This window comes from Acanthopagrus latus, chromosome 20, assembly GCF_904848185.1.
Source record: "Acanthopagrus latus isolate v.2019 chromosome 20, fAcaLat1.1, whole genome shotgun sequence".
In the NCBI taxonomy this organism is placed as follows: Eukaryota; Metazoa; Chordata; class Actinopteri; order Spariformes; family Sparidae; genus Acanthopagrus; species Acanthopagrus latus.
The window spans coordinates 10,082,463-10,108,877 of record NC_051058.1 but is presented as its reverse complement, the minus strand read 5'-3'; the positions used below and the strand labels follow the sequence as shown (position 1 = coordinate 10,108,877).

General features: G+C 44.6%; 1 protein-coding gene across 3 annotated transcripts in view; it reads left to right on the top strand.

Moving 5' to 3' along the window:
* The window catches only part of rhbdl1 (rhomboid, veinlet-like 1 (Drosophila)), a 53,735-nt gene that overhangs the window by 5,438 nt on the left and 21,882 nt on the right, over positions 1 to 26,415 (top strand). The window contains exons 1-5 of one of the 3 annotated variants that reach the window (XM_037081695.1): positions 7,989 to 8,474; positions 15,486 to 15,644; positions 23,526 to 23,750; positions 24,640 to 24,788; positions 24,941 to 25,053. In XM_037081695.1, the coding sequence (XP_036937590.1) occupies positions 8,436 to 8,474; positions 15,486 to 15,644; positions 23,526 to 23,750; positions 24,640 to 24,788; positions 24,941 to 25,053 (685 nt within the window). In that variant the 5' untranslated portion in view covers positions 7,989 to 8,435. Of the gene's footprint in view, positions 1 to 7,988; positions 8,475 to 8,509; positions 8,685 to 15,485; positions 15,645 to 23,525; positions 23,751 to 24,639; positions 24,789 to 24,940; positions 25,054 to 26,415 lie in introns of those variants that run through there. The other 2 variants (XM_037081696.1, XM_037081697.1) reach the window with 2 other exon arrangements.

The following is a 26,415-nucleotide window of genomic DNA, read 5'->3' as shown; positions in this document are numbered from 1 at the left end:
TTATATTGATATTATGACAATGTTGTGATGAGGTGAACACAATGGCACAATGTGGTTTTTGATGATAATGTTCAGTAACGTGGATATAAATGACTCATTTGGTAAAGGTAATTATTAGAGGTAGTAAGTTCAGGAAATGACATCACTTGACTAATTCAGCCTTTAAAACCAGGACATTCATGCCATATAACAATACCCAAAGTCACATATCCGAACACCAAATATAGTCTCATGTCATTATAATGATACAATATAAATATATTATCCAGTTATTTTTATACATACAGCAGCTGTAGTACAAAAATACCTTAATGTTGTGATAATGGCACATCAACACATACAAATGTGGTATCCCTCGTGCCATTACTGGTGTGTACACAGTACAATCATACATTCAGACTGCTGCCAAGACATTGAATTCCAGCTTCCCAGGTTAATCTTTGGTCATGTCAGTGTCTGTGGCGCAAAGACATTCAGGTTACATAATGCTTAATCCATTGCTGGTTTAATTGTCAGAAGTTGGAGAGAGTTAAGTTAGGAGGGTTATCTCAAATACATTTACAGAGGACGGCCACACCATCGTGTCAGTGTCGGCGTTTTTAGCGTCGCGCCTCTAAATTTATCTGATGCCATTTTGTAATTTTAGCTGCCTGAAACCCTATTAAGTCTCTGCCCCCGGCCCAACATATTCTGGTAACGTCACTCACCGTTTCACTACTGAAGGCCTCAGTGTGCTCCATATCAGGACTGTGGATCAGCTGTCAAAAGGTCCAAAACTATCTAGCGCAAGATCACATTGTGCTCCGTTAAAAGCATTCTTTCTGAGTTGCTTTGATTCAAAGACTGTACGGTCGTTTACTCTAGCTTGAAAAAGTCAGATAAGGGCAAATTAAATCAGATCTTTTTTTATTTACTCTGGTGGAAAGAAAAGAAGGTCTGGAGAGAAGTTTTAGATTTGATCATTACTGTTCTGCTATTAATCCCCAGGGTTTCTCTACACTTTAAGGATAACAACTCACACATGATTTTGCTGGTTCTTTATACATGTTTTGCCAGCAGTATCTTAGTTTTCATGTGAAGTGAACAAAATCCCAGAAGATTAGAGATTGGTTGCTCTTTAAACAACGTCAGTGGTTAAAATCCTTTCAATACTACAGTAATATAGCTTTGCTTCATGCAGACTTAATAAATGAATTAACAATCCTCAAGTGTATTTGCTCATCAGATTTGTTGGTGTATGCATATTTACGGTACGTTGTTATGGAGTCGTCTCTGTGAAGAACTGAGTATGTGTCCAAAATAAGTAAATACCCAAAAAGTCATTCAGCTAGTCAATAAAAACAAACAGAAAAACAATGAACAGTAACTATGTTTGACTGCAATCTCACAACACTTTGATTTAATCTTGAAGCCAGAGTTTGTAATTGTGAGCAGTTCTGTTGTTGTGTCATGTAGATGGTCAATGTACCATTAAAATGAGAGCAGGATGTTTTCGTTATTTACTATAGAAACAATGTGAGTCATTCCAACCATACTGCTAAAATACATGGTGGGAAATTCCCTCCATTTTATCCCTTTGTTCGTTATTTGGCGCCCAATTAGGTTATTTGGAGTGGTTGCTAGATGTCATGGGGCCCACACAACAACCATTTAAGTTCAGACGGCAAAGTATGACAAGAAAATACAATAAAAATAGTAGGAGCCTATAATGTTAACCAAAAAGAAGATTGTCACAGATTCATGGCACCAAACAATAAACAAAACTAGCAACAATTATCCAAAATAACAATGATTTATTGTGACATAACATGATTTCAAATAACAAATGAAGTGTTTAAAAATCCAAGTTTAATCAGCTTTTAAATGAAGATGTAGGCAGGATGTGGCATGTTTGTTATTAACCAGAGGCCTAATGTGTTTTGGTAGCTGTTAATTACATCTACAGTCTCAGATGACTTTACTGCAATTAGAGTCAGGAAAACAAATGTTTGCAACACCTCCTGAACTGCCTAAAACACTCTATTGTTATTATTTTCAATCAACATATGTTGTGTTCTGCTGTCGTCTGCATATGAAATGAATGCTATATTGGTTTCACTTTGAGTAAAACTCGAACAAAACAGCATGGAAGCATGTATACATGTGTAGATTAGAGTGTATGAACAAGAGACAATAGCTAAATCTATTGTATAATTGCTTGTTTTTGAATATTTGACCAGTTGCATCTTCCATACTTGCATTTATCACCAACATAAGCGTGTGTCCAGGTTTAAAGTGCCAGTTATGCCTTTGAGCTGGACATCATTCAGCTCACCTTCCCCAAATGAAACTGTTTTATGTCATTGGTGGTCAGAGCTGCATTAAACTAACAGTGCGCTTCGCGAGAACAAGTCATCGACACACTCGCACTTTCAGTACACTTGTTCTTGGGTCAGCCAGGGGTGTGAGCGTGTTCATGAGAGGAGGTGTTTGTGTGTGTCTGGGGGTTCTGACAGTTGTCACAACACTTGGATGCATGAGCAGGTGTCGGTGGCCAAGTGCTGCGCTGAAACGGAGCCAATAGAGGCTCGTCAGTTCCGCCCACACCAAGGCGTTCTTTGTGAACATCTTACCCCCGCTCCTAAAAACACCCTCCCTCATCCCAGCATGTAGAGCAGGTAACTATTTCCACAATGTCAGCTGTCAAACCGCCTCTCACATGTCAGAGCACCTGCTGGCTGTCAGTCAAAGCAGCAGAGATTACTCTAACAGAAGCCATTGTCCCTCGTGCTAAAAGATGACACAGCATTTTTGTCCAACAGTTAAAAGAAAGGGCTTACAAACAGGCGCGCTTCGTAAACATTTCATATTACTCTTAAAAACTAAAATTCAGAGTTTTAGAACTACCTGTGTGATGCCACGCATGTGACATATTGACTACGAGCTATCACAGCTGATTTGGCACTGATTCACTGCCATTCAAGAATGCTACATTTAGCCCTAATCCTGACTGCAACCTTTGACCCTTTAATTCTCGGAGACTTAGGTAGAGTACACGAGTAACACAAGCTCCTGCAATAAGCCTGCCACTAAACTGTAGCTCTCCGGTATGTGTAGAACTAAACATAATTGGAAATTGTTGCCTTTAAAAAAATTGAATTTTAAAACTGTCCCTTGTCTTGTCTGAGAAATGTCTTGAATTCACTTTTCTGCCTTTTACTTTATGTTCTGAGGTTCTGATATTATGCCAAAGCTTTACTCTGAAAATAGCAACAGATAAGTTTTCTGTAGATGTTGATGGAAAACATTTGCAACATTTATGAGAGCAGACAGAAGCCTTCTGGTCCTCTGGTCGGAGCTGCTCCAACCAACAGAGGGCAGTAGCTGCTAAAATACTGATCAGAATCAGGAGTATGTTATTATTGATTCCCGAGGGGGAAATTTGGTAGTAGTAATTAATTGTGCTATTTACATCCCATTCAATCTCAGACCTGGTTTAAGTATAACACTGCTGCACAAAATGAGCATATATAACAGGCGGTTATATTTGCATCACATTAGATAGTAATTAAAGTAGAAACAGTGCAGTAAATGTGGGCATCAGCAGCATAACTTACTGTAAGTTATGTTGCGTCATAAGCACGGTCTTGACAACAGTACAGGAGGAAAGAGCTCCGTTTATTTCAGGTAACTCTGGAGGGACTGGTTTCGTCAGCAGCCTTTGGATACACGGTGGTTTGTTTATGTGGATGTCTGCCAAAAGGGCTGCCCCCAGTGCAGGATGCAGCTGCAGGTTTAGACAGCAGAGGTCTCTCCACACATCACCACTCTGCTGTGAATCTTAAACAAGAAGCTGCTCAGAAAGCCTGTGCTCAACTCCAACTGGAAGTGACACGATAATGTCAAAAATAGCGCTTGATGTTCTGGAGGCAGGCCCTGCCCCCCGTGTTGGATGTGAATATTGCAGAGATGGGGCTGAAAGTGCGGCACCCAGATGAATTCAGATCAAGGCGTTTTTACAGAAATTCAAATACGGCCCTCATTCTTTTCCACTTCCTCCTGTTTTAATGCTCTCGCCTTTTCAACCTCCTCCCTGTAAGTCTCTACTTCCCCTTCCTTGCCGCTTCTGTCCCCAAGAGATTTTCTAAGTGGAGCAGTTTGGAGTAAAACTGTGTCATTCAGTGACCTGATTCATTTTACTGCCATTTTTCTTCATACGGGTGATTCCCTCTATTGCACAATCACTGCTCGACATTCAGCAGCACGAGTGTGAAGCACCATCTATTTTAATCTACACAATAAGTTGAAGCTAACAGGTTCCAGAAATTCCCCAGATAAACGTGTCTTCTTATTCACTGACAATAAGTGTTGGTGTGTTAAGTGTTAATTCCCACACACATTAACAGAAGTCCTAACAAAGGTTATCATCACTTGAACTCTCAGTGTCGTGGTTACCTATATTTGTTAATTTTCCTCTTCCCCTCATTGTTTTTCAGGGTGATAAATGGCATGCGTAATTTTCCAGCACTCCACCTCACTTATGTGTCAGAAACAGAAATCTGTTTGCCGCTGGTCCACTTCGACAAGAATTGAGGTAATTTGCTTATTGCTTCCTGTAACTACAGCTCAGCTGTAGCTTGGTACACAGAAGCTTAACTCTTTGATTTTTTTTTAGCAGCTGTATGCCAGGCCAGTTTCCTCAGCCAGATGTGTAAAATATTGTTTAATTGGTTTACTTGGGGGCATACAAGACACTGGACAGTAAAAACACCCGAGGGGGTCACATGAGAGATCATACCATGCAGTTCCTCAAAATTAAAAACAGAACATTTCAAACAAAGGGTACAAAGTTCCTCTTTGTACCCAAAATCAGCTCATTAAAGATACAACTAAACATTTCAATTTTTAGACAACCTGTACAAATCATGATTCTGAACCGCATGTTTTGAACGAGCAAGCTCAAGAGGTAGCTCTATATAGGGGAATGAAACACGAGGGGAAATCGATTTTAAACATTAAGATTGCAAAAGAAAACTCTGTTCTTGTTTATATCTGCCGCTCTTAGTTCTCAGGGGTGAAGCAACAGCCTTCTTTAGAGTGTATAAAGTATGTTAGCTGGGTAAACACGCCAAACCTGTTGTTATATGTTATTATGTAAGGTTAATACAACAATAATATGCAATAATAAAATATCTGCTTTAGAAAGGAATCCATTAAAGATGAAGAGCTGGAAACTGCACAAATTAGCCTGAAAATGAGACGATCTAGGTTTTAACTTTGATCTGGTTCTAGCGGGTTGCCTGGTTGTAATTTAAAAGACTTGCAGAAATATGACAACTACCAACTTTATTGCCCCAAGATATTGTGATATTGCAGCCTCGCTGCAATAACAATCTAAATTGAATAAACCACAGAGGCCCATTTGATTGACATCTGGAAGTCTAGACCGAGTTGAATTTCATCTCGTCGGTGCAACTCATCTTCAGACTGTGAACTTGGAGGAGCTTGAAGTGCACAGAGACAAATCCCTGCAGTGTGCAGACACATACTGTGCGGCTGCCTTAACAATCAGCATGTACACACCCCTCATGCTAAAATCCTGGCATAGCCTGAGCATACTAAAGACTCACTGGATGCATTTATAGCTAACTATCCACACAGCGATAAATAAACACCTGCCTTATGGACCTCGAGGTCATTAAGCTGTTGAGGTAGAGTGCAGACTGGCGGTCTAATTAGTGCTTCTTTCCGCCTCCCTGAAAGGCCTAGTTATTCTCTCCCCTGCTCTCGCACGGGGTCTAGACCAGCCAGTGTTTTGTCTGCTGCTCTCAGGCCTTGTTAAAGAGGAGCAGGCCGCCTGGTTTCACCCTGCCGTCTGAATCCATCCACCAACGCTGAATAGATCCTGAAGGGTTTAGTCAGGCTCATGAGAGGCCATTCATTTGGGGACGCTTCAGGCACCAGGGACCATATTTCACCAGAGGCTCATCTTGCTCTGTCAGTCACCTGGATAATGTCACTCGGTGGCAGCGTAATGCAAACTATGATACTGGCATGACCCTCGGTGGGGCTGTGATCCTTGTTGGCATCTTGCTGTTTTCCTGCTCCCTGTGCCATTTTCGCTTCATCCGAGTCTTTTATGCATTTGATATTGTACGATTGAATAGTGCGACATTTATTTGGCTTTTGTATGCCGTGCCTGTGCACATACACTGTCATAATAACTCTTTCTTTTTCTCAAGACGCTTTTGCTTTGTCTCCTCATTGCACTCTGCTTGTAGTTCATGGTTCTTGTCTGTCGTTGTTTGATAAGAGTCCTTTGAGGCTACAGAGGCACAGAGTTTCATTTTGGCTGTTCTTTCAATTTGTCTTACTTATTGCAGTTTGAAAATCCTCCAGCAGTGACCTTATAATTAGATTTGTCTCATTCATGCTCACAACCATAGAGTATTGGAGACAAATTAATTCCAAACATTGATTAGTTGTAGAAAGAAAGAACCCTATGAAGTGACTTCAGTCCTTCCTCGTAGGAAAGGGAGTACTGTTGTTCCCGCAGACTTGGATGGCCATTATTAAGGTTTCGTTTTAACAAGAGTGTGTCAGGTAGGGATAATGGAAGGTGACAAATGGAAACACTAGGAGCTCTGCCATGTTCAAGGTGGCCGAGGCCCAATCAATTAGGACAAAAACAGCAGTTATCTGTGGCTTCATGAAGTCAGCAGCCTTAGTCTGAGCCAATAAAGAAGATACATGGCCGTAATGAGTAGGTCCAGATATTTTAAACATTTTTCTCACGTTGAGAAGGATTTATAAGCCTTCCCGCCTGTGAGAAATGCCCAAACATCTGGTGCAATTATGGTACTTAAACAGGCAGAGGCACTGTTTGTCACCAAGCCAGAGGCAAAGGTGGTAAATCTCACAGGACAAGAGAACACGTCCACTTCAACCATCGTGTGCGCTGAAGTCATCACCAAGTCGCGGCCCCACATGACGCCCTCAGCCGCATTCATCTCCGGGGCATTTAAGTCTGTTTCTTATGAGTTAAGATTTACGTTTCCCCCTTACCGCCATTGTCCTGAAGAGGAGGGGTCACTGCGGATTTGTGCAGAAAGAAAACACCTTTTAAAAGGGCGTTTTAGTGACTGGCTGCCTCCCTCACTAGCAGTAACAAGTTCCTTTTCATCACCCGCGTGTTCTGACCCTCCCGCTCTGCTCCCTGCATGCCACTCTCGTCAGAATGCGTCAGATTAGCATAAAAAGAGCTTTTGTTCTGGCATTTCTTGTAGTGAACTATTGTGCTGAGGGTTCTGGTCTTGCCTTATTGTTGTAGTGGTATTCATTTGAGCTCACTGGGGGATCAGTGAGCCATCCAAACAGTTTAATTCAATTTTATTTTTGTGCATGTGTGTCAGGAGGTGGGAGTATGCTCAATTGTGCAGCAGTGCATACAATGTGCTAATGTGCCAGTGCTTATAATTAGAATGCCGATGTAAAGGGTTGCCGAGCAGGCTATGGTTTTTCTTCTGGGGGCACCAGTGCTATTGCTATCATAGTAGCTTTATGCTCTCCATCATCCCATTCATCTGCTTTTGTCCTCTGTCAGCCTAAAATGAACACAATAATCGCATGGATGGGATTTCACAATATGCTTGTGCATTAGTAGTCTTGTTTACAGTGTGTGGGTTTGTGTGTGTGTGTGTGTGTGTGTGTGTGTGTGCATGCGCCTGTCAGTAGCAGCCCAGACAGTGTGTGTGTGTATGTGTGTGTGTGTGTTTAAGGGGGGGTCTGTGCTAGTAGTAAGCGCAAAGCCGCAGTGGAGCCCATCCCCTGCTCCCTCCCTGAGACGCCTTACTTGTAGTGAGGAGAGGAGCCGCAACCCAAGACCACTCCTTCGCCTTCGCCGATTGGAAGAGCGAGGCCACCTCCCTCCCCTGCCTCATTGGTATGCAGGCGGCGCAGTGTGTGTGTATGAGAAGAGGGAAGAGAGAGAGAGAGCGAGCGAGGCAGCAGCCAGTGCAATGGGATAGAGGAGAGTGAGGAGGAGGAGGAGGAGAGTGAATGAGAGCTGCTGGATCTGCCTCGCCTGCGTGCCTGCCCGTCGTCTGCTGAAGCTTGGGTTTACCGCCGCGCCACGCTGCACTGGCACAGAGCAGAGTCACGGCCCATTTGCAGCGCCGTCCACACTCTCAGCACCGACGCAGAGCCACACAGCGCCGGCTCGTACTCCAGTGAGGAAAAAAGCCAGGGGCCGAGCTCACCGGGCTTTCTCCATCACCAAGGGGGGGACGCAGCAGCTACGAAAGGGGCCTGACGCTACGATTTAGGCACCAGCTGCTACCTCAACCACATCCCCCTCCACCTTATCCCATCCTTACCAACACCACCACCACCACTCCTCTCTTGCTCCTCCCTATGCCCTTGTCCTCGGCGGCTCCTCTCACCTCCCTGGCCAGTATATGGATAGAAGCTCCCTGTTTCAGCTCATACAAGAGCAGGTAAGCGGGCGAGCAGGCAGCGGCAGAGGTTTCTATGGTTACGGGCTCCTGGCCACCTCGCCGTCTATCCAGGGATTGAGACGTGGAGGCTGGGGCTGAGAGCTGATGGTGGGATTGATAACAAGGGGCTGTTTGCTCGAAATGAGAACGTGAGACGAAATAACAACGGATGCGAGCATCATGGAGCCATGTGGGCCCCGAGAATGCGAGGTCAGATCATGAGACACAGCAGGAGGGGGGCATCATGTCATGGTTTATGGAAAGGAGGGAGGGAGGGAGGGAGGGGGTGTGTGTCTGTCTGTCTGTGTGCAGATAAATGGAGGGTTAGATATAATGTATGAATGGATATGAGAATGGATCGATTGGTCTTTTCTCTTTTTTGAGGAATGAAGGAAAAATCTTTAAGAAAATAGCTGATTACAGCTGCTGCATTAGCGTTTGCAGCAATCACACTGTGTGTGCATGGAATTGTGTGTCGGTACCTGAATGTGTGATTTTTTTTCCCCCCCCTTTTTTTTCACGTGCTCATTCTTATCATCTCGGGGACCAAAGATAGGAAGATCATTCAGCTTTCATTTCCGAGAGTCGAGTAACGAGCCAGTTCCTGTGTAGGTCGTGGGTTTCCTTCCAGAATAGAAGCTGTTATTTGGTTTAAACTTTTGTTTTCCTATGCAGCCCTGCTGCTGAAAAACACAGCGTTGGTGGCCATATGTAGGCCAATGAAAAATGCCTCTCTCGACATCTGGTTTCTGAGAGACCTCTACCCAGTGAAGCTTCGGTCTACCGTCTCTAAAATTAACAAGCCAAAATGGAGCTGATGGCAGATTCTGCCCAGAAAGCATGTGTATATTTGGACGGCGCAAGCGAAAACATGTGATTGTGTGTGTGTGAGCATTTCCATCTCTATTTCACGTCCTGTGTTTAACTCCAGGTTTTTGCGCGTCTCGTGTTTTTGTTGATGAAGCGGTCTCTCGCGGTTGGGGCTGATTGACGGATAGATTGAGCAATCATTCTGTCCAAGAGGGAGAAATTGATTATCTGGCTGCAGGGTTTAGGGGTCACGGGTGGCCCATCAGCAACTCATTGATCAACAGAATCAAGAGCCTCAGGGAGAAGCATGTGTGTATGTGTGTGTCTGCGATCATGTGCACACTTGCATTTTTTATGAATGTGTGTGTGTGTGAAGGTTTTTCCACCAAGCAGAGGAAGCCCGTGTGGGCTGTGTGAGGAGATGCTCTGTGGACACGCTGTTGAGTCATTTGCTGTACAAGCTCTTCAGCGATGATAACAGCTACTCAGTGATACTTCCACAACACATATTTTTTTTCAGAGACACATTCTAATGCGCTATCAAAGAGGCTGACTCATCTGTGTCAACATCTATTTCCATGTAGCAGGTCTTTGGGCTCGAGATGAAGCAGATATTTCCTCACCTTAAACGGCTGGTGGTTTTATTGATTGCGGGGTTTCACTCTGCTCGTGCCAATATGTTGATGTAGACAGTTTGAAAGGCCACAGTTGAGCAGACTGTGGTGCTATTAAGCGCAAGTCTAGACCAAATCACTCACACAGGCTGACGGCAGGCTTCCTCAACCTTTTCGACTCTGTATGACTGCATTTGGTTTGGAAATGGTGTCACTAATTAAACTAGAATGAGGAGAACTGTTCCAAGCGGCGAGCCTCCTGCCTGCATAAATATTGGGCGCTTTGTCTCAATTTATCCAGGAGAATGTTTTGCAAAGTGGGCCTCATTTGTTTTCCTGCAGCCCTGCCCTGGGGATTTAAGGCAGATCCACAAGAGCACCTGGAGGTCAAGTGCTTTGCTAAAGGGCATCTTAGTGATAGTTTTTTTTTTATGAAAGGAAAGGATTTGTCCGTAGGCAGGCAACTGGCCCAAACATTGCCTGCAGCCAAACCCAAATTAGATGACGAAGTCCATCAACTTTAATGTTTATGGAGTTTCCTGGAGTTTTTGCCCTGAAAGAAAACTTGACGTGTTCAGTGTATATGAGCACTGCAGGTGTAAAGGGGCGGGGGGGGGCGTTACAGCCCTGTCACACTGAACCACATGAAAGTGCTGCAGGGGAAGAGAGGGAGAAAGCAACAGTGGCAACATGAGTGAGTTTATTAGTCTTTGTCTGCAGGAGGTTACAATGCTGAGCTCAGGCTATTTCTGGCCTATGCGGGGCTCACATATGCTCCATATCACCAGCAGACGCACTTTCTCTGAGAGTCTTTCTATTTCAGCGCCACTGATAAGGCAACTTGATGGTCGTTAGCACTCAGCCACTAAAATACGCTATCATTAACTGGTGAATAGCTGCCCCATGTGTCATTCAGGTCTTATCTGGCTTATTTATAACTCTGCCATAAGGACCTCTGAATACAACTCTGACATAGTTATTTCAAGCAGAGAGAATAAGACTCTTATACACTGTCCCGCTTTATTCATTATGTGAGGCTGATTTGCATCGAGATCTATCTGAAAATGCCTCTGGCTGTTTGGATTGTGCTTACATGCCAGGAAGTGTATTTAGATGTTTGTTTGCATCAAGGAAATTTCTTTGGATATCTCCCCTCAGTCGCCTCCACTCGAGGAGAGGGTATTTTGGCTCCGAGGGGCTGGCACATCGTAGTACCACAGTGGTAAAGTTTGAGGGTAATGATGGTAACAGCAGGACAGGACATGCACTGTGATAATTACAGAGTCAGTGGCACAGTTGTTGGTGAACGCCAGTGAGTCCTGAGGGCAGCAAAGACAATTCAAAGGGTTTTCATCTGGTGCCATGCAAATATGCGCTGCCCTGTAAATGCCACTGCCCTCTGCAGACACACGCAGCCCTGTTCAAGCTTGACGGGCTTGTTCGCAGACACCAAAGTGGTTTGTAGTGTTGGCTCTGTGCCATCAGGTAAGCACTGGGTCGCCGTGACTGGGAACCATATCAGTGCTGTTTTAATTGGTTTCGGAAGTGAATTTGAAGCCAATTTGCACAGACGGCAATGTATCTGACCAGTTGGTAATAATACAGAGGTGGGTAGAAACGTGGGTGCCCCTACTCAGCTTGAGGCCCTCTGGCACCATCTAACTAAATTCTGATGCAAACATTTAGGGCTACTTAAAGTCTTGATGAATTCCGTCTATAATGTCAGACAATAGTGAAAAATATCAATCCTAGTTTACTGAAGCTCACAGTGTCATCCTCATGTTGCGTATTTTATCCCACCAGTAGTTCAAAACCCAAATGAAATTAATTTACTTATATAGAGGACAAAGAAAAAATTAAGCTCTTGCTTTGACAGACTTACAATAGTTAAACAAAATTAAGCGTGGGACAGTTCCAGAATTTCATGTCCAACCATCTTATCTCGTCTCCCAGTGTTTAGTAGCACTGGAACGATGTGGAAATCCCCTCTGTGGCAATTAAAGATCCGTAACAGAAAATCAATATATGAGTGTTACAGAGCTGCACAGCATTTTCATGTGAGGATATCAACAGTTATCCAGATGAAGGAAATTCAGCACCAACAACTTAGTCCGAGTGCTTTTAATGCAAAATATCATATTTCCCCATCCTCAGCTACAACTCTGTTAGTGCTACATACAGTCGGTCTCGTCACTGAGTGTTTCAGTCGTCTGCACGTACTTCCATCATATACAAGTTTCGTGGTTTTTGCTCCGGGGCTGGAGGGTTCACTCTTGAGCCCTGGTGGAACAGACTGATAAGTCAGGCGTGCGCCGGCGTTGGTTGGTGTCGCTGCACTGGAGGTAATAGAGGTCCTGGGGGGTTAACATCGAGATTATTCTCCTGCAGTCAGCATTCCGCTCCTCCTTGCCCTCCTCTTCCTCCTCCTTGCACTCGTGTGTACGTTCTCCTCCCGTGTCTTGTCCACGTCCTCCCACTTGCTCTTGAGCTGGCCAAGTTGGCCTGCTGTCTCTGCCGTAACACATCCACCTTCCAGCCATAATCTCCCACCCAGCCTCACTTTACATCTAAACCCTGCCTTCGTCTCGCGATCTCCTTATTCTTTCCACCCATCTGTATTTGGTTTTCCCATCCACTCTGTACCCTTCCCTCCTTTCGTCGTCTCTTCCTCTCCCCTCCTTTGTGCCTTTCCTTTGCCTCTTATCCGGCAATATGTTGGGGAGGGGGGGGGGGATGCAAGAAAGGGATTCTACATGGGCGACTGGTAACCATGGCAACGAATGCAGCTTGTCGGAGTGTCGCCCTCACCAGTGTTGGATCGCTTCAATAACTGCTTTTTTTCCCTCCTTCTTCCAACCTTTTTTTTTTCCTCTCCATCTCTCCCCACTTACTCTCACATGTCACCAGCCTGGCTGAGGAAGGGGGGGGAAAAAAAACAAAAAAAAACGGGCTCTTCTTGCCAACTCTCATTCATCTCAGAGTACCTCATCTAGCTAATTGATAACCTCTAATTGGCTACAAGAACCAATCCCCCACCTCCTTGTATCCTCGGCAGACAGTGTCCCATGCGTAACGCTCTTCCCGAATAAGGTCAGACTGCGAGGGGGAGTAGTATCGGAGCGGTGTGACAGCTCCGCCTCGACACTTGGTTTTGCGTAAATGTGAGCAGCCACATACAGTGCGCCTCTGTGTCTGTGCTGCTGCTGTATGCGTAGTGATGTGCTGACATATGGAGGCTGACAGTAATCAGACGTCCCCAGTGTGGCTCTCTGTTCCCCCTGTCAGCCCAAGATGAGCCAGGAGCACATTAGAATCTGATCTATCTCCCCTCCGTGGCAAGTGAATGCGGAGCGCTGGAGTGTGTCACAGCCCTCTTATAGGAAAGAGAAGAAGCGGACTCGCTGCCAGACTGCTGGGTTAGGCAGATGCATGGAATAACAGACAGCGGCGAGGCATTTTTTATTCTCCGTGCGTCTCTGTTTCATTTCTTGTCTGGCCGTCCCTGTTCTCCTCGGCTCTCTTTTCATACCTTCTCCTCCTTCCACTGTTCCCCCAACTTCGTCATTTTTCATTTCTTTCATTTCGCCAAACAAGACCACCCACCTCCCTCTGCGATTTCCACCTCACGCCTCTCTGCTGCCTTTTCTCACCCACACCTGTATTCTCCCACATGTCATCCCCTACACATCATGAACACTGGCCAGATCTACATTGTTTTGCTCAGCGAGCCTCAAGGGGAGTACGGGGCCATGTTTTAACAAACGTCCATGAAAAATACAGTTAAGGGGATTATCTAAAAATAGACCTGGGCCTGTTTTCTTTCCCATCTTGGTTCTCTTTTTTTCTTCACAAATTTGTTTTAACTTGACAGGCTCAGGAGCTGAGTTTTAAGATCAAGAAGAGATGCATGAAGGGAGAATGACCAAGAAGGGAGATCAGGGAGATTAAACTCTGTGTGTGTGTGTGTGTGTGTGTGTGTGTGTGTGTGTGTGTCGTGTTGAACAATATCCATTCACTGCATCAGGCAGCAGTGGGAAAACACTCATTCTGAGTCAAGCATCATCAAAACTAACCCATTATTTCCTGCCTCCAGTGGCCGCTCCCAGTAGAATAAAACAAGTTTTTAGGGGAGTGGGAAAAAAAAACAAATGAAGTGGGATTAAATGGATGCCCGTGTTCAACAAAGTGCTTGTAAAAAAAATTAAAAAAAACAACCCTTGAACGGTGTAGAGGGAAGGACATGCAAAAAACATGATCAGAAGGTGATGCACACCAAATGGATTCCCTGATGGATCTTCCTTGTTTCTTAGTTGAGCAACAGAGCGTTAAGCTTTGAGCCTCCTGCAGCAGAGACTGACACGGTGCAGTGTCATTTAATGCCACTCTCCTCGTGCGGCCAGCGAAAAAGCCGCGTCTAACCGTGTCAGAGCAGGCCGGGTCCGGAGTAAGGCGGCCGAAACGGGATTCTTCCCTTGGACTCATGACATGGGCAACGATGATCCAGCATGGCTGACTCCACACTGATGCAACATCTGCAAGCTCACTCCTCCCCTGAGGCTGTTGGTTTACGATGTGAAACCTAATGAGGCTGTGTTAGCGTTCAGGAAACAGTAAAATGTGAAGCAGCTAGGGCTCTTCCCATGTGGTCGCTTTCTACTGCTCTAGCTTGTCCTACGGCACATTTTCACGAACACTATCGGATGCACTAAGGAGAGCTGGCATAAGGACTTAACACTCTATTGCAGAGTGAATGGATTTAAGTGAGGGAGGTAAGAGGGGAAAATTTAGAAGATGCTGCCCAACCCCCCAACCCACAATACAGAAAACCAAGCATAGATACACACCCTATACTTTACAAGCCATTTTTAAGTCAGTGCTGACGCTGTCCCGCTTAAATCAATTACGAGGAGCAGCTCTGGCATACAGACATCAGCAGTAATAACCCGTGGGGCTGCGGGTCTCAATGAGTGAGTGGTGATTATAAAAAAAGCCACACTGAGTGTGAGCTGCAAATGTGACCAAGGGCGGACTCACACAGTCAAATGAAGCATCCGCTCAGAAGAGAAGAGCTGAAACCTCGACCACTTTTAATGCCAGGGGATTGTTTGGTTTTGTTTTTTTCTCAGGGAAACTGCTGGTCACTGCGTATTACAATGACACGCTGCCTGTCTTCTCTGGCTGCTCCCTACAACAACAACCATCCTGCAGTTTTACTTTGACAGACTTGCGCCTTTAATAAGGTTGAATGGGGCGTTTTCTTGAAAGCAGCTCTTATTCTTTCAAAGGCATCATAGAGGCGGGCACGGCTTAATTAATACCAGTGTCACTGTCTGAGCTTATGCCTTCAGCCTTGTAGCTCTCATTTGTCTTTATGAGTATCTATTGTGTCTCTGTGTATACGTCTCAGCTGTCTATTACTGCTGCATTCTCCCTCAGGGCAAACTGACACTTCATCTCTGCAGCGCTGCTAATTAAAAAATCACGATGCATAACAGAAACATCTTGAGTACGACTGTTATCAGCGATGCAGTGTTTTGTTTTGTTTTTTTAGCGTAATGGTCTGAGAGCTGGCTGTTGTTCTTTCCAGCTGGACCCAGACAACACCGGTTTCATCGCAGTGGAGAACTTCACCAGCTTGGTGGAGCACCATGAGCTGCAGCTGGATCCGTCCAAACTGGACATGCTGTTAGCCCTGGTCCAGAGCAATGAAGAGGGTCAGGTGTGCTACCAGGAGCTCATCGAGCTGGTGAGTGGAAACCAGCTGCACACATGCGCGCACACACACACACACACACACACACACACACACACACACACACGGGTGTATAGATATATAGATATATATATAGATATAGATATGTACACATATAGAGATATAGATATAGAGATACAGATATATAGATATATATAGATGCAGGGGGAGTTGCATGAGGCATTTTCATGTCCTGCAGCACAGGCACAAATTTCCACACATCCAGCCGCTTTCGCCGGATTTCAGAAAGGTTACAGAATTGATTCAGACAGAGCCGGCGAGCTCTGCAGTGGCAAAAATTGACTCGAGCATTCAGGTCGTTGTCCTGCAAAAAGGCGGATCAATCTTTCCAGTTAATGTGTCGGTAAATCCAGACACTTAACCTCACAAGCCGCGTAACAGCGAGCAGTAGAAAGCACCCACACCAAGCTGACAGAGCAACAGCGTTCGGAGCGACCGACAAATTTGTTTGCACACACAATTATATTCTGCAGAGTTAATATATTAGATCGTGGAACAAACACAAAACTAATACAGTGAGAACAGTGTGTACTTTTATATCCTCTCAGCTGAACTGTCTGGCCATTTTTGTCACGTTTTCGTAGCCCTCTTCACCTGTTTGTGTTTACAAATGTGCCCCTATTAGAAATTCATGTACAGCTGTATATGTGAAAGGCTGATACTCTCTGAGTGCTTGGACGAGCACCTGCCTACACCTCCCAGCACCGCACAAGCATAAAGCACTTAGATTAATTTGACGTAAAGCCATTCCTGGCATATTTTAACTTCTGTTAAGCTCGTTCCCCCTCTCTAGCCTTCTCTCTTTATTTATCTGTCTATTTATTTTTTTTATGTCTTCCTCTCTCCTTGTGTTGTGCTGCCCGTGGTTTGTAATGAGAGCCTCACAAGGCCACTCTCTTTGGAGCAGGTCCCATTTCTGGAGCTACTACAGAGGAATGAGCGTAGAGGGTGCTGCTCCCACAGTGCGGCCTCTCCATTTCACCAGCTCTCTTTCCTGGAAGTGCACAGCTATCTTCTTCCTCCGCCATTCTTGTGAAGTGTTTTTTTTTTTTTTTTGATCCATCTCATTTCAGCGCATCCTCATCTTCAGCCCCCCGTCCTCGAGCTGTGTAATATTACCCCCCTTCCCTCCTGTTTTGAACCTGCCTCCTTGAACCCTCAGATCTGATTTCCTTCCCTTTCATTTGACGCTCCTCGCGAGCATATGTTAGGCAGGAGGGGAAAAAAAAACCCGGCCTCACCTCCGACGGCATCAGGGAGACACTTTTGAAACTGCCCATCAGCCAAATGCAAATTACCTTCGATTAGCCCAGCATTGGTGGTAGCAGGCAGTAATCTGAAGCAATTTGAGAACGCCCAGCCTCACACAGATATCGACCCCCAGGTCTGATTTTATAGATTTGTCTGATACCCACATGTGAAGGCACGCAGACCATACCCATGCATACGATTAGCATATGTGAGCGCTTTAAAGCATTTAATTATTAATTAATTCAGCCGCCCACTTCCTGTGAGTCTGCCTCACTACTCCTCTTCTCCCTGATAGACACACACTGTCTCAAACACAGACAGACTCTCATTCATACACATGAGCCCTGCCACTACAGATTTGCTGACTAATTTAGAGGATATTCGAATGTTAATGTGAACCTGGACTCCCGTCACGCAGCACGTGATGTCGAGGGATGAGCTACAGGCAGCTGCTAGGATAGTGCCACACAGAGTATGACATTTTCAACCAGGTCATGAGATGAAATACCTCTGGCCTTCTTTCTCTCCTCCACCTCCTCCTCCTCTTTGCTGCTCTCTGACTTTTACAATTTTCACTTGTACATTCTAGTTTCCTGTTTATCTTCAGTTCCTGGCATTGCTCTCACGAGGCTGTGTTCCTTGCCTTTCATCCAACCCTTCTCTTCCTCGGCCGCCGTCTATCTCCATTTACCTCTCTGTATCTCAGGCAGATTTATAAGCAGCTCTCCATAATGTGTGACAGATGACAGTCGTGTTTTGATTTGCAAAGTTCAGCGCTGCCATTATATCATCGCCATTGCCTAAATTCTGGCCGCTCCATCGATTTGATGTCTGGCCTCGACTCCCCTGCACCATATTCAAATGAACGTGGCAAGGAATGTGTGTGTGCATCTGTGAGTGTGTGCTTAAGCCATGCCTTTCCGACGCTTTCATCCCACAAGCTGCCGCGATTTCTCTCAGTTGTGTCTCTAGCGGGTGTGTGCAACATCTTTCTGATTTGTTGTTCTACATTCGCTCAGCGCAGCCGTGAATCCATGCCGCTTCTCTCAACCTCAGTGGGTGTAAATGTTTGAATTGCACCGACAGGCAACAGCTTCTCTGGTGTCTGAGTGTGTGTGCGTGTGTGTGTGTGTGTGTGTGCGCGCAAGTACAAGACTGTCTCTGTCTCTCGTTCGTGTTCAACCCATCTTTCATGCAGGGCGATCTTAGCCACAGAGTTCCATCAGTTCAGCCAGAGGGGTGAATAAGTAACGCTCCGCTAAAACCTCTCTTGGGGAGCTCGCGCACACACGCACGCTCACACTCATACAAATACACTCTCAAAGAGTCAAGATGTGTATCTGACTGCTAATCGACATACAGCGCACATTTTAGATGTGGTGACGTTTCCACACCATTAAACACAGACATTTTGTCAATGCAGGAGGAACCGAGGTTCACGCAGGGTCGGGCTTTGAGGGGTACAGTTCTGTGGCAGACGAGCATCTTTTTATGAATTGAAGGGATAACCAGGCCAATCTGAAGTCGGATGCGTTCCCACGTGTGTAATTGCACGTATTGATTTCTTTAAAGAAACCCATCTGATGCTATCATGTACCTGCTGTGTAACTGAAGAAGTGTGTCATTGTTTTCATTCAGTTGCTAATTTGGCTAATGTTTGACGGCGATCCAAAATGGCTGCCATGTTTTTTAGAGATTGTGGCAGGGGATTTTCTTTGTTGAGGTTGAATGATTTTTGCTGAACTGGAGGACGACTTGTTGCTTTGTGCCTCATTTTTACATATTTTTTTTTTTTGTTTTTTTTTTTGTTTTTTTTTTTTACCCTTGTGCCCAAAAGTTGCACTTACATTTCCCGTCCCCTCAGGAGGAGCAGTCAGAGAAACTCTTATGTAACAATTCAAATGTTCCGCTGTAGCCATATGAGTCTTTTGTCACATTGGAGGCAGCACTGGAAGAAAGAGAGCACTTACAGAGAGCAGAAACAAACTTCGGGAGACACTCTGCAAGTAGCTGATATAGAGTATTTTAAAGTTTTCAAGTCACATTAAGTGCCCACAGTGCATCTGTCTCCAGGGACACAGATGCTTCCTATCAACATCACATCCCACACCAAACTCCAGTCAAGGCTTTCTGATTCAGACGGGTTACAGGCTAAAAGTGCAGCACTTTGCTTAAGTGTCCTAGAGTGAATGTTTGTTCTCTTATTTGTCTCTCTCTTTTTTTTTTTTTATTCCTCCAGAGTTTTAGCACCGCAATGATTAAAGCATGAAGGGGAAAGCTGCAAACTGCTGAGGGGAAAAGAAATAACAGGTGGACTCTCATTTGAAAAGGATTTGGGGCGAGAAAGAATCTGAGTATCTGGGTCAAGGTAGAATCAGCAGGGGCTGAGATCTGCAGTGATTTTGATTCTGCTGCGAGAGCGTGTGCGTGAGAGAAGGGTGGGGGGGCACGGGAGCAGCAGACTTTTGGGCTTCTGAATGATTCACAAATGAGATAGTAAATGGGGGTAGTGACTCTGCTGGTGATGGTGAATCACTTTGGAAGCTTGCGTATTTGGCACAGCCTTAACTTGCAACTTTAAATGATTTACCCCGCGTGATAACGAAAGTTAGTGAACGGTAGTCACCGCTATAAACTCTGTGGATATATATGTATGGATTTCTTCTGTATCTGCAGTACTGACGCCTGAATGGCCTTTCAACCACTTTTTTTTTTAATTATTACTAATGACTATTGAGCTGTGAGGTATTGACCATGTGGTGTAGCTAATTAATCCATCAAGGACAATTGACTGGAGTTGAGAGCAGCATGTACAGTAGGCAACACACAGCTACCAAGAGCAGGAGGATGGACTCTTGCTGTTTGACACAAACACACACTGCTGTCAGTCTGGCCTGTTCAGCCATCCCTAAAGGGGATACTATCTTTATCTTTGTGCTCTTAGCCTCAGCATCAATTATTCCCTGGCAGATGTTGCTTCGTCAGGGAAGCTCCGTTGTTACTGATGCCCAAGTCAGAGCCCCCCCCCCCCAACCCACCCCCTTCATGCCTCCAATGTGTTGTTGTGATATCGCATTATTATTCGCTCCACTTGAATCTCATGTTTTTGGCAACTCACACGCACCTTATTGTGTCGTTCGGCGTCGCTCTCCTGTCGTCACTTCAAAAGACTGCTAATGCTCGCTTTAGAGGTGCCGGCCTTGCATGTCAGGGAAGGGGAAGCGGACTGACAGCTGTGCTTAGCCGCGTCTCGTGGGAACAAATTCTCGCAGAGGCAGTATGAATGGAAGAGAGGAAAAACGGTGGAAAGTGGAAAGGCGGTAGGTGTTTTGTCACCGAGCCCAAGACGGATTGAAATAAAGTCAGACACAGAGACTTTATTTAGAAAAGAAAGCCAGCAGAGGGAGAAAACACATTATATTTATATTCTCTACCCTCTCTGCTCCATCTCTCTTCTTTCTCAACGTGAAATCGACACTAAGAGGATATTTAGCAAAGGAGACGTCTCACCTTCACCGTCCGCTGGTGGTCTCCGGAATCTGTGAATCGAGCTCACCCAGGCAGGCATCTCCTCTTCCCTCTTTAATTTCCCCCCTCTCTGCCTGCTAATGTCCCTCTACTCCTCTTCTTCTGCTTTCACTCCCTGCCTCAAGTATAGCATAATTGCATTTTCCAGGCCTGATTTCCATACTAAATATGCCTCCCTCCCATCTGCAGGAGAGCCAGCAGCCCGAGCTTGACACCGTTCTGGTTATCATCGAGCAACAGGCTCTTGCACCCTCACTGTACAACCACCAGTGTCATAATTACCCACAGTTAGGGTAGTTACCACATTTTGCTCTGCTAACTTCCAGAAGGGATCAGCATGTCTCCTTTTTTTTCCAAGTTTTTCTGAGTGATTTCTTGAAAGGAAAAATAGACAGCTGCTCCATTTGTGAAGCGATCTGTTCATTCCTTCTTCATTATTTGCTCATTTATTTACAGTCTTTGTCCTCCAGTATATTTAACTCATTAGCTTTCATTGCTATTGACCCACAGTTTCTTCCACCATGCCCCTGCTGTGTCTACATATAACGAGCCTACAAGCAGCAGGACCTGGCTAATGAATTACGGATGTTGTACTTGACTGGGGAGTTGTACTTCCAACAGGCCCCCTCCTGACGATTTAATACACTTAATATGAAGCTGCCATGTTGTCTGACGTTGCCATGATGAAAATTATACTCATAAGGTCCACTGATTTATACAGTTAGTGGGAGCAGCTGCTGCCCACATGCCCTAGAAGCTAATTCTCATGAAGGGCCACATCACATCGTAGCACAGGATTTGGAGAGAATTGCTAAGTCAGCAAGTCGTCCTCAAAGGAGCTGTATTGTTTTAGCTCCACCAGCGACAGAAGGCATCTGGCATTGCCATGAATTAAATCTTTACCTGTAACAGCATACACGCTTGTCGCCTCTAAGGAAATGCCGAAAGGATCCCCTCTGTGGGTAGCCGGTCAGACAGTTTTTTTTCACGGGCTACTGTGGCGGAAAAAGAACTCTCTGCGTTGTTATCCTGACGGTTCTCTGCCTCGGCTGTCAAAATAGCGGCATTAGGATAGTTTTCATCATAAGCCTCTATTAAAGAACTTATCAGGAGCCGCTCCTGCTGGCCTGCAGGCTGCTGCAGAGCTCCTGCTCACTAAGCAAACCTGGAGTCTGTGATAACATGAATATACACACACACACACACACACACACACACACACACACATACACACATCTTTGCATGCACACTCTCTCTCTTTTGGTAGAATAGTTCATCTTAACAAAGATTTGCTTTTCTAGGGCAAAATCACTTCAGCAGCCCATTTGTTATGTTGTCTGCGCTGCAATCAAGCCTGCTAGCAGTCACGCTTGCATTCCGTCTAAAACAAAAACCACTTATACATTATTTAAGTTTCTTATCAGCCACGAGTGTTCGTCTGGAGCTCTGTCAACTCTCTCTTGTGTCACAAAAGTTATCGCCACTTGTTTATACATGATACAAAATAGTTCAATAAAAACACTCATTGCAGATTTACTAAGCAGTAAGTGCCGTTCACCTCCTAATTTCTCGTTAGTTGGTGTAAAATCTGCCATATAGACAGTATTTTCACCAAACAGCTGCATAATGCTTTCATTACCAGCATCTATTCTTTATCTCTGCGTCACACAGATGGGACTGAAAAGACTGTCAGTGTGTTTGTTGAACAAAAGAAGATTTGAGCACATGCAAGATGCTGATTAATCATTTTGTGAGAGAATCTGTTCTCTGTCTTTTTAGCCTCATTTTGCTCAGAATACGTGATTTCCATTAGTCAACACTTCCCCCCCAAAAAAGGGTTTGAAAACCTTGAAGTCACACAAAATGAAAGTTAGAAATAAAGTCAAAAATACAGACAGGAGTTAACCACTGAATGCAGCAATACCCAAAAGAGAAGCTTAAGAAAAGATAAGTATAACCTGGGCCTACATAAACCGTCATGCTAACCCTTGAAATCAGTGCTTTATCAGTGTTGGCTCCCCGTCTAGAATGATTAGTCACACTGATGAGCTTCCCACAGATTATATGAAAAGAAGCTATCCTCCTTTACTGATGTTTGATCCACTTAGCATGAATAAAGTTATGGATTTAATTGCGAAAATTAAGAATTCAGCAGCAGGCAATGATGAGATCCGAGGTGTCCTCCAGCTGCTGACAACAGTGCTCATAAAAACAGCTCGAGTTTATTGCAAAAATGACATCAAGCCATCAAGCAGCAAACACGTACACAACAAATGAATGCAAAGCTGTTTGCTGTTCGACATTTTGGGAAATGTGCTTATTTGTTCTCTGGCCGAGAGATATATGAGACAATTTCTACCATTGTCATATAAATGTCCAATAAATATAAGGCTACAGCTAACGGCTGGTTCAGCAAACTTGGCTGAGCGTAGTCCGTCAAAGATGACAAAAGCACATCAAAAGATTTATTGGCTTTGGATGGTTAGTGGTTTCTCCCTGTATCTAGTCTTCATGCTAAGCTATGCTAATCAGTTGCTGGCTCTAGTTTCAAATTTTGTGTGCAGGCTCCTGTTACTCTCAGCAAGAAAGCCAATATGCGTCTTCCCACAGATCCCACAGTGCACAACGTGAGACTCCCATGTCTGTTTTTTTATTATTATAAAAGCAGTAAAGGTGCTAAATAAATACTATGATACATAAACATGCCCTGCTCAGACCTGTAAGCGCTGACCAATCAGACCAGAGCCTGCATTTTTTGCCATGGGCGATAAAACAGAGCTCTCAGACAGAGGGTGAACAGAGGAGCGGACAGTTTGAGCAAAAGTAGTATGTTTTTTGATCATTATAGATTGAAATCCTTCTTGTAGATAACCAAAATAAAAAGTATGAGCTACCGTCTCGCTATAATTATGGCAACTCCACAAAGAAAAAGTAAACAGATTTGTTTCAGCTCCTGTGAGTCTAATTTTAGAAAATGATTATTCTTAGTTTTCTTCAAAATCCTTGCCTTGCCTCCAAGATATTGTTCTGAACTGTTGAGAGTGATATATTCACGTGTTTTAACCTTTCCCTCAGATGAGCAGTAAGCGCTCCAGCAGTTTCCGACGGGCCATTGCCAATGGCCGCCGCACACTGCAGAGGGAGATCCTGCTGGATGAGACGGGGCTGGGCCTGTACAAGCGCTTCATTCGCTATGTGGCCTACGAGATCCTGCCCTGCGAGACGGACAGGCGCTGGTACTTCCACCAGAACCGCCTCTGTCCCCCACCGGTCTTCATAGCCATCATTACTATCGTGCAGGTAAGATTTAGTAGGTGATTTTGGGCCCACTATATTTAACTTCAGCATGTGCTACTAACCCACAGCACTGACTTAAGGCTGTTCTGTTGGCTCAGTTGTTCGCTTCATACCCACTGAAAAGACTTTGTGCCTTTGATCACACACTTTTACTGTGAGCTCGATACGAGCTGGTAACCCATTTGGGAGCGAGGAGCTTAGTGGGTGCATTTAATGCCATTCCTCCGAGCTTGAAACCCCTCAGACAGCCTCCATTTTCAGACCCCGATTTTGGGAGTGGGAAACCAGGTCAGTGAGCACCCTGGCCTCCACAATGGCATTAAATGACCTATTATGTTCATTTGAAAAAGAAAAAAAAGAAAAGAAATAAAGGAAGCCACTAACGCAAAAACGCCCTCACAGACCACTGTTGAATGGTTGGGGATTAAGTGGCGAAAATAACCTCCAGCTTCTTAACGAAACTTCAACCTTTTCCTCCTGAAATCATCATAATTCTGAGTAAAGAAAGCCAAGTGCTCTCATAATGCCTCCGAATGGCACTGAATGGTCTGTAATGACAATGAGGATGTGATAATAACGGTTCACATTCATTTTAATTCACAGAGACAATGAGTCATTATTCTATGAAAAGAAATTAATGGAATTGAACCAGATGTGGCGGGGGTGGGTGGGTGGGGGGGTTTCTGCAGCACTAATTGTCTCCACCAGTCTAATAAGCATCAGCTGAGGAATAGAGAAAGACAAGAAAATATCACGCATCTCTCATTAAGCACAATGGGTTTTGTTTGCAGCACATTTCCCACCTTTGTACCAGCAGTCTTGCAGAGGGAGCCTGCAATGGGTATGTCAGCAAGAACTGACAGTTTCGTGTCGATTTTTGTGTCTGTTGCAGATTATCGTGTTCATGTGCTATGGCATCATGCTAAACAAGTGGATGCTGCAGACCTATCAGCCTGACTTCATGAAGAGCCCTCTGGTCTACCATCCTGGCCACCGAGCGCAAGTGTGGCGCTTCTTCAGCTACATGTTCATGCACGTTGGGTACGAACCTCCACTCTGTCGCATGTTCATTTCCGCCGGACTGGTTTGATTGATATTTGTTCCGCTTGTTCCAGATGTTGCAGTGTGGCGGGGAGGACCAAATGTTACATGTGGTCATTGAATCTTGTTTTCTTTCTTTGCTGTCTCCGCAGTTTGGAACAGCTGGGGTTCAATGCTTTGCTGCAGCTTATGATTGGCGTTCCTCTGGAGATGGTCCACGGCATCTTACGAATAAGTCTCCTTTACATGGCTGGAGTGCTTGCTGGTGAGTGTCTTATCATACTAGAATGTAGCATTAGTATGTAAAGCAGCGGTTCCTAAAGTGGGAGCCTCAAGACATAATTAATTTCAGTTTGTTTTAGCTTTTTAAATGTTTTGCCTCTTAAAAAGGGATTCAACATTTAGAGGCATCACACAAAAAGTTTTATAGTGCTTTATTTGTTTTGTTGGTAACTTCATTATTTGTCAGGTTAAAGCTCTTATGTTGCATTTCACGTTTGCTGCATAATAGCATCCACTGCACTTCCAGTGAGACTGAATTAGTTTAGCATCTTGTCCCGAAGTTGACATCTATGAGTCAGCCAGTTTGATGGTTTTGACAAATCCGACCCGGCTGGTGGCCCAGGCCTTTGAAAAGAAGAGTTACCAAACTGAATGCAGCGGAGTGACTCACTGTGCCCAGAGGTCTGGCTGCAGCACTCGAGTCTTTGTTGACATGAAACCTCATTAACTTTCATCCTCCTCCGAGCCAGTTTGCAGATTGGAAATTTTAAATCCGCGCTGATTGCTGGATGTGGTTCCTCACTGCAGTTTTTTTTTTTTTTCGTTTTTTTTTCCCTTTTTTTTTGCCGTTAATGCGTATTTTTAGAAGTCATCACAGCTGCGTAAACCTCTTCTCCCTTTCATCTTCACTGGGAACAATTCCTGTCTTGAATCTCGTAAATCTCATGCTAACTATTATTTGATTACTGTCGAGAGCAATAGGCTGATTCATAGGGAGTTATGTTCACTCAATTCCAGTAACGTGATTTTTAGGCCTTCTATTCTATGCGAGTAAAAATTATTTATTTTTCTTTTCCTGGCGTCTTTCTGCTCATACAGTAAGAAAATGGAGTTAAAGCTGCTCAAAACTCCTTGTTCGCTGTAAAAGAGAGAGCCTCAATCCCCTATCCATGCATGCATACACACTCTTAACACTCATGAATTATTGTAACTTTGATTTATTTTAGCCATGATGACAGAGGGAGGGAGAGCAAGCAAGCGAGCATGGGAAAAGTGGGAGAGTAATGCACGGTACCTCTCCAGGGAATTAGCCTAAGTGCAGTTTGAGATGCTGTTTGGAGATTTAAGCTGCATCCTGAATTAGAAAGCAGGAGAAAGCAGCAAGGAGGAGATGGTGATATTTCTGCCCCTAGAGCCCGGACTCGAACTGCATTCATTAGAAACTTCTCTGCTTGAGTTACATTGTGGAGATGAAAAATGTAATTGCTGTAGTACACAGTGAAGCTGTGTGTAACTACCTGGAATTAAATTAGAATTTTACTGCTTTTAATATGCAGCGCAGTTTAGCACAACATAAACTATATCTGGTCGATTTTGAGTTTCAGCTGAGTCTTTTTCCTCATTC